We start from the raw sequence: 9,376 nt of genomic DNA, 5'->3' as shown, positions 1-9,376 counted from the left end.
GACAGCGCAGGAGGGGAAGGCCCTCTATGAGGTGGATTGATTCAGTGACTGGGATAATTGGGATGGGAGTGTCAGAGACGGTGCGATTGGCACAGGACAGAGCGGAGTTTAGGGCTGTTGTACATAGGGTCGCTATGAGTCGCAGGCGACTCGACGGCAAATAACAACAACAGCCTATGGTATAAATAGGTTGGCAAATATAGCCAGAAATGCACAACTAAGATAAAATAACATTGACAAATGGGACCTTCTTTTTTTTTTAATTAACTTTAATGAAAGTTTACAGAGACTTAGGTTTCCAGTCATGCATTGTTGCACTTTTTTCGCTGTCCACGGCCCCCCAATTCACTCTTCTTGAAAATAAAGAAAAACTCTTTAATTGTTATGCAATCCCTCCTCCTCCTACACTATGCAGCCTTCTTCACTCTGGACTTCTGTAATGACAAGACTACCCATTCATATATCGACAAATGGGAACTTCTAAAGGATAAACCCCTGCATGTGCATTAGAAACTTTCAAATTTGGGTGAAAACAATACCTACAGACAGGGAAAACACAGTTGGCAATTACATTTCAGACAAGTGTCTCAAAGTGAAAGTTTTCAGGACAGTACAAGACTTCCATAAGAAAAAAACCATGGTAACTCAATCACAAAATTGACAAAGGACATAGGAAGACATTTAGAATAAAACAATAAAGACCTTTAAAATAGAAGGATAACTAGTAAAACATATACAGGAACTGAAGGGGAGCGAGAGGAGTAATGGGGTAAGGATAGGTAGGGGTGAAACCACAGGGCTAGAGAGTCTGGTGGGTGGAGGGAAGGGGGAGCAAATGGGAAAAATCCAGGTGAAAAGACCAGGTAATGATGGGCAAGGTCCAGTGGTGATTGATTTTATAAAACATAATATATGAAATACAATGTGAATGAAGAATAGTGTGGAACAATGTATATAAACAAACTTTGTAAGCAAACCAATTAAAAAATGTAAAATAGAATGTATATAAACGATTGTATAAAACACAATGTAAATGAAAGATTGTATAAAACACAGTGTATATGAATGAAACAAAAAGGAATTATTATATGAAAACTAAGAAATTTTTAAAAAAGACTTTTCACAGAGAAAGACATTTGAATGGCTGACAGACACATGAAAAAATACTCCAAATCACTCACAACCAGAGAAATACAAGTCAAAATCACAATGGAATTGTGTAATTTGATGGAGGAGGGGTGAGGGAAATTGGAAGAATCTCTTCTCAAAAACAATGTATTCAAATTTTGTGAATAAATAAGCATAAAATTTAAAAAAAGGGGGATGACCTGAAAAATGCACAAACTTGTTTAAATTAGAAAAATCAAGAGGTGAGGTTACTTCCACAGAAGTTGAACAGTCTGGAAAAATGCAACTTAGAAATGACTTCTGAATTATAAAGGGCAACTTCGACATTAAAAGCTCAATTTTCCAAATTGAAAAAAAGTTTTGTAAAATTAAGATTGCACCAGATTAAATAAAAAGTTCAACAAAGACTTTATTTTTTTCTGTTATATTAATTCTTTTTTCCACAGTTGTGTGGTTTATTAGGGGAAAAGATTGGGAAGTGGAGAAGGGAAGAATTTCACACAATGCAAGTCCAGGTTTAGTCCAGAAGTGCCAACCCAGCCTCAATTAGTGAAAGTCCAGGTTCAGTTCAGTGGCACAAATGCAAGAAGCATTTGGTTTTCTCAATCATCCGGCAAACTTTATCGAGCTTTTTTTTTATCAAGTAGCTGTTTAGGCAGCTTGGTCAGCATATGTAGGCCTGTATTTGTTTGTTGAAATATGAACAAAAGATTTTCTAAACATCAAAGAAGGTGTTCCATTTGAACTGGGCAATTTGAGTAAAAAACTAGGAATTTAGAACAAAGTCAAGAGAATGGGACAAGCAAGAGATACTGTATCATCAGACTCATGTTTTCTTTAGATGCTCAACAAAAGTTATTATCTGAAAACTGTAATCAATTTCAGAAACAGGGACAAAGTTATCAAACTCAACTAAATGATAAAAAAACAGTGCATGGGATACAGCAGCCCTGAACTTCCTTGGCTAATATGTGAAGCAGATCTCAGCTGTTAAGCCTTTGAAAGAGATGAGTTTATTATTGAAAAAATAAAATTGGCTGTGAGTGAAAGAGCAGTGAGTAGAAATAAGTTACAGGATGAAAATCAGAAGCTCTTACAAGAACTGAAAATGTATCAAATTTGGGTTAGGTTATGGAAGCAGGACCGTTAGAGCTAAAAAAGTGAGTTATAGTCACAAGATGATCTCTTGAGAATTATAGAAATGGAATGACTAAAGTTGCACAGAGAATTATTAAAAATGATAGAGTTTCAAAGTGCTCAGGAAAATAAAAAGGGTATAATCTTTCTATTTGACAGCCTGGGAGACATGATTAAAACACGTTGCTTGAATACTGTTTGAAATAGTATTTGAAACCAGGATAAAAAAGCCTATTTGTGTTTTGTCTATATGCTGCTACTTGATAATTTAGATATTCAAAGATTGTTGTTGTTGTTATATGCCATTGAGTCGCTTGCGACACATAGCGACCCTATATACAACAGCCCTAAACTCTGTTCTGTCCTGTGCCAATCGCACTGTCTCTGACACTCCCATCCCGATTACCCCAGTCACTAAATCAATCCACCTCATAGAGGGTCTTCCCCTCCTGCACTGTTCCTCCACCCTCCCAAGCATGATGTCCCTCTCCAAGGACCGGTCCCTCTTTACATCATGTCCAAAATATGTTGGACAGAGCCTCAGAATCCTTGCCTCCAAGGAGCACCCTGGTTTAACCCTCTCCAGGATGAATCTGTTTGTTTTCTTGGCAGTCCATGGTACATTCAATACTCTTCTCCGGCACCACAGTTCAAAGGCATCAATTCTCCTTCTATCCTTCTTAGTCATTGTCTAGCTTTCTTATGCATAACAAGTGATTGCAAAGACCATAGCCTGTATCAGACTCACCTTAGTCTCCAGAGTGACACCACTGCTCTTCAGTACCCTGGAGAGGTCCCTAGCAGCAGACTTACCCATCACAATACTTTTTTTTATTTCCTGGCTACTGATGCCAAGAGTGTTGATCATGGAACCAAGCAGACTCGTTAAAAATACGAAAATGAAATGATAGATCTTGGTGAGAAAAAAAATCATAGTGACTTGCATTTCTTTGCCCTAGATTAACTTCATTGGACATTTAGTTTTCCCATGGCCTTCTAAGGATTAATGTTCTTCTTTTGCTTACAAAGCATTTCTTTTTCCTTCTTAACAGGGAAAACCATTGACAAGAATTTTTTGAACACCAATGTGTAAAACAATTAGCTACAGCAGTCATAGCAGCAAAGGTAATTTATAAGAAATGACTCGTGTAATCATCCATTTGTTCAACTATTAATTTATCCTGAACATTTTTATTCAGTTCTTCCTCCTGTAACAGTTATGTAAACAAATATTGTTGATGTTACCTGGAGTTGGAGCTACCCTACCTGGGAAGGCAGGCTGTCCTTTGTTTAAAATGGGAAATTCTCGACAAATATTTCCATCTTCTTCATCTTGAGCCAACCATCGCTGGACAGGTATATAGAACTGTTTTCCAGAATTCATGTTCCACAATTTTATCTACAATCACAATAATGTTGCTTTAAAAATACTTAAGAATCTTAAATATTTGAATCATCAAGAAGTCTTTCTCTAAACCATTTAATTCACAGATCATTTTATTATCTGATAAAATCGATATTTTCCAATTTAGAAAATGCACTTATACTTATAACTCTAGTTACTTTCCTGTTGTGAATCTCTGAATTGACTTTTCTTTTAATATTAATGTGTCTTTGTAAAATATTAATACAAGGTTACATACCAGGCAGCAGAGATTAAAACTGATATTGTTCCTGTTGTGCACATGGACTAAGAGACATGCTGCTGGATTATAAGTGAGGACATTTAGTCACTGTGCAGCAGGGAGTCCCAGCAACACAGAAGGATTGAATCCCTCACTTTCCCAGCTTCAGCTGGGTGCTATACTCTTACTCTCCTTTAGATGTTAGATGCTGGGCTATGTGGGCCCAGCCCACAATTTCTTGCTACTGACATATTTTTAAGGGTACAGTGATGTAGTCATGGGTACAGTACAAAAATCCAAATCTTGGGCTTATCAAGAGCACAATGTAAAACATTTACATCTTAGATTTATAAAGTGTACAGTGCAAAACGTTTACATAAACAATAGCAACTACTATTTGGGGAAATAAGTCAAGACAAAACTTGAGGGCGGAGGGTAGAAATTTTACACACACAAGGTTTGATTACTCAAATGGAGTGAGTGAAGTCTATTTGGCTTCTCAGTTCCCTCCTGAGTCTATCTTTTTTATTTTTTTCTGAAGATTTTTTAAAATTTTATTATTTTTTGTATGTATATCGTCAAATTGGATCTGACTTATTCAGGAGGAGATTGTCCTTCCTTCTCCAGCAGAGCATCTGGTGGATTTGGACCACGAGTCTATTTTTGAATGAACTTAAGCAGTAATTATGTATTAATTATTGTTTATTTATTGGCATGTTTTATACTATATTGTATAGAATCAATTTGTCCTAAAGTTAAACAAAACCCAATTAACATAACACAGTCAAGTCAATTCCAACTTATGCTGACTTTCCAAGATCATAAAATTTTATAAGGTGAAACTGCTTGGCCAGAAGGAGCACAGGAATTGTGGCAAGCTTTTGGAGTTGACAGCACCTAACAACAATAACAATGACAACGACAAAGAGAGAGCTATGTTGGCCTAGTGGAAAGGAAGTTATGCTACCAAGCCGAAGGTACAGACTACAGCTCCCAGAGGTCTGTGGGGAAATGCCATCTTTATAAACTTGGACTTTGGTGGGAAATATGCAAGGACAGTGGACAGAGTGCCAGGCCAGGGCTTGTAACCCAGCCTACACAACCCCCTCTGCCTACAATTTGCAAGTACAGACTATAGTTCCCAGAGGTCCGTGGGGAAACGCCATCTTTATAAACTTGGACTTTGGTGGGAAATCTGCAAGGACAGTGGACGGAGTGCCGGGCAAGAGCTTGTGACCCAGCCACCACACACCCATTTGGGCCCTGGGGACTTTGGCCCTCAGGCCAGGAAGACAATCATATATGCCACATCTATAAGATTTATCAAACTCCCCTAAAATACTCATGTACCATTGAGGATTAAGTTATGTGGGGAAACAAACTGGTTCCTGGCCTGAGTACGTAGGGCCTACTAACTCAAACAACAGGGAGATCCTTAGCATATCCAAAGAGTGGGGAAGCTTTCCAGAAAGGGAAAAACAGACTTCCTCCTTCATTATTTAGGTTCCCGCGAGCCCCTCCCCACATGTATCAGTGTGTGCTTCCTCCCACCCCACTCACGTGAGCATTGGCGTGTGCACGCACCCTCTACGCATCTACTTTTGTTCCTGCCGAACCTTCTTCTGGAGCAGTGACGTCAAATAAAAAAACCAGCTACCACCTCAGACACGAAGAACTCTGCCACACCAATGGCCCATAGAAAGCAGAGTGCTTCACTTGTCCCACTAGCCCAAAGCAAGATATCAACCCCCAAAGAAGACACAGGAGCAATGGATTTCCTGAAGCCAGGAAGCCTGATGGAACTTTCTGACACTGATTTTAAAAGAATAATGATTGGATATTTTCAATAGATAAAAAAGAAACTTGATGAATTACAGAACAGTGCTAGCAAAGACCAGGAGGAGCTTAAAAAAAAACAATCCAAAACAACACAGAGAAAACAAATGAAGCATTAGAGGCATTGGAAAAAACAAGAAACTGTGATCCAAAATATGAAATCTAAGGTTTCTGATGCTGTCAACATGATGGAGGGACATACAAATAGAGGTGAAGAGATGGAAAACAGAATCAGTGAAATAGAAGATAGAATTATCACCACAAATCTGACCGAGAAAAAAGCAGAATCCAAAAGGAAGGAAACAGAAGAAAGCTTAAGAATAATGTGGGATACCATTAAAAGAAATAACATCTTCATCATAAGAATCCCAGAACGGGAAGAAGCAAGTAAAGGCACTGAAAAAGTTGTGGAAGAATTACTAGAGGAAAACTTTTCAGGCACAATGAAGAATGACAGAATATATATTCAAGAACCTGAGTGAACACCATATAGAACAGACCCTAAAAGAAAAACACTAAGGCACATCATTGTCAAATTTACTAGAAATAAAGATAAGGAGAGAATACTAAAAGCAGTGAGAGAGAAGCAAAGAGTGACCTATAAGGGGGAACAGATAAGATTAACTGCTGATTTCTCAGCGGAAACCATGCGAGCAAGAAGAGAGTGGAATGACATATATCGAACACTTAAAGAACACAACTTTCAACCAAGAATACTGTATCCTGCAAAACTGTCCATCAAGTAAGAAGGAGAGATTAAAATATTCCCAAAAATACAGAACCTAAAGGAGTTCGTAAAAACAAGACCAGCCGTACAGGAAACACTGAGAGATGTCCTGGAAACAGAGATGCCACAGAAAACAGGATGGACCAAAGTAACTAGCAACAACACCAAAAAGAATTGAACAAAATGACAGCAATAAAACACTACCTCTCAATAATTACACTGAACATGAATGGTTTAAATGCACCACTGAAGAGAAAAGGAGTAGCAGATTGGATAGAAAAACAAAATCCATCAATATGTTGCCTTCAAGAGACACATCTGAAAAATGAAGATAAAGAAAGACTAAAAATTAAAGGATGGGACAAAATATACCAAGCAAATGGCAACCAAAAAAAAAGCAGGAGTAGCGATACTAATTTCTGATAAAATAAATTTCAATGCAAAAACCATCACAAAGGACAAAGAAGGTCACTACATAATGCTCAAAGGGTCAATAGAACAAGAAGATATGACAATATTTAATATCTATGCACCAAATGTTGATTATGCAAAGGCATTTGACTACGTGGATCATAACAAACTGTGGATGACTCTAAGAAGAATGAGAATCCCAGAACATTTAATTGTGCTAATGTGAAACTTATACTTGGACCAAGAGGCAGTCGTCAGAACAGAGCAGGGCAACACTGAATGGTTCAAAATTGGGAAGGGTTTACACCAGGGATGTGTCCTATCTCCATACCTTTTCAACCTGTATGAAGAACAGATTATCCGAGAGGCTGAGCTCTATGAGGAGATGCATGGCGTTAGGATTGGTGGAAGATCTATCAACAATCTCCATTATGCAGATGACACAACTTTGTTCACTGAAACTGAGGAGGACCTCGTACACTTACTGCAGAGGGTCAAGGACTGCAGCATTTAGTATGGACTGAGGCTCAATGTTAAGAAGACAAAGATTCTCACCACTGGACCAATCGGCAGCATCAGGATGGATGGCGAAGAGATTGAGATTATTCACAGCTTCAGTTTGCTCTGCTCCACAGTCAACACTCTTGGCACCAGCAGCCAGGAAATACAAAAACGTATTGCAATAGGAAAGTCTGCTGCTAGGGACCTCTCTAAAGTACTCAAGAGCAACGGTGTCTCTTTGGAGAGGAATATGCTCCTGATACAGGTCATGGTCTTTGCAATCACTTGTTATGCATCAGAGAGCTGGAAAATGACTAGGGAGGATAGAAGGCAAATTGACGCCTTTGAGCTGTGGTGCTGGAGAAGAGTATTGATTGTACCATGGACTGCCAAGAAAACAAACAGATTCATCCTAGAGAGGGTTAAAGCAGGCTACTCCTTGGAGGCAAAGATTCTGGGGTTTCGTCTGACATACTTTGGACATGTTGCAAGGAGAGACAGGTCTTTGGAGAGGGCCATCATGCTGGGTAGAGTAGAGGGACAGTGCAGGAGGGGAAGACCCTGTATGAAGTGGATTGATTCAGTGACTGGGGTAATCGGGATGGGTGTGTCAAAGGCAATGCGATTGGCACAGGATAGAGCATGGTTTAGGGCTGTTGTACATAGGGTCGCCATGAGTTGCAAATGACATGACGGCACATAACAACAACAACATGCATCAAATGAAAGACCTGCAAAATACATAAAGCACACATTAACAATGTTGAAAAAGGAGATAGATAACAGTACTATAGTACTTGGAGACTTCACTACACCCCTTTCAAGAAAAGATAGAACTACCAAAAAGAATCTCAACAAAGATACTCAAGAATTAAACCACACAATTAACCAACTCAATCTCATAGATATTTATAGGCTAATGCACCCCAAAAAAGCACAATATACCTTCTTTTCCAATGTGCATGGAACATTCTCCAGAATAGACCACATTCTAGGTCACAAGGCAAGCATCAACAAATTCAAAAACATAGAAATTATACAAAGTATCTTCTCAGATCACAATGCCACAAAATTAGAAATTAATCACAAGAGAATAAAGTAGAAAAAAACCATACATTTGGAAGCTGAACAATAACTTGCTTGAACACGACTGGGGACAAGAAGAAATAAAAATGAAATTAAAAAATTTCTTGAAACAAATGACAATGAAGACACTACTTACCAAAACCTCTGGGAAACAGCCAAAGCCATAATCAGAGGTGAATTTATAGCAATTAGCAAACACATCAAAAGGCAGGAAAAATTTACCATTGACTCTCTAACCCAACATTTCCAACAAATTGAAAAAGAACAGCAAGAAAACCCATCAGCTTCTAAAAACTCTGAAATTATAAAAATTAGAGCAGAGATAAATGAAATAGAAAATTGAAAAACAATTGAAACTATCAACAAAACTAGCAGTTGGTTCGTTGAAAAGGTCAATAAAATCGAGAAACCACTAGCAAAACTCACAAAAGAAGGAGAAGACACAAATAATCCGAATAAGAGACGAATCAGGCAACATCACAACAGACCCAACCAAAATTAAAAAATTAACATTAGAATATTATGAAAAACTATACTCAAACAAATATGAAAACCTTGAGGAAATGGACAAATATTTAGGAACGCACAATCTACCGAAACTGACACAAACCGAAATTGAACATCTTAGCAGACCCATTACAAAAGAAGAAATTGAAAAGGTAATACAACAGCTTCCAACCAAATAAAGTCCTGGACCAGATGGAGATTATATATATATACATATATTTGTTGTTTGTTGTTATGTGCCGTCGAGTTGCCTGCCTGCGACTCACAATGACCCTATGTACAACAGCCCTAAACTCCGCTCTGTCCTGTGCCAATCGCACCGTCTCCGACACTCCCATCCCAATTATCCCAGTCACTGAATCAATCCACCTCGTAGAGGGCCTTCCTCTCCTGCGCTGTCCCTCCACCCTCCCAAGCA

General features: G+C 38.4%; 1 protein-coding gene across 1 annotated transcript in view; it reads right to left on the bottom strand.

The window, feature by feature from the left end:
- Nucleotides 1-9,376, bottom strand: part of LOC102868630 — a 504,064-nt gene that overhangs the window by 430,905 nt on the left and 63,783 nt on the right. Inside the window, exon 5 of the mRNA XM_006900538.1 lies at nucleotides 3,532-3,664. Within this exon, the coding sequence (XP_006900600.1) occupies nucleotides 3,532-3,664 (133 nt within the window). The remainder of the gene's footprint in view (nucleotides 1-3,531; nucleotides 3,665-9,376) is intronic.

The sequence above is a fragment of the Elephantulus edwardii genome, unplaced genomic scaffold (genome assembly GCF_000299155.1).
Source record: "Elephantulus edwardii isolate Elephantulus edwardi_28Jun2011 unplaced genomic scaffold, EleEdw1.0 scaffold00287, whole genome shotgun sequence".
Classification (NCBI taxonomy): Eukaryota; Metazoa; Chordata; class Mammalia; order Macroscelidea; family Macroscelididae; genus Elephantulus; species Elephantulus edwardii.
The sequence above is the reverse complement of the archived record's forward strand: the minus strand, read 5'-3'. Positions and strand labels throughout refer to the sequence as shown.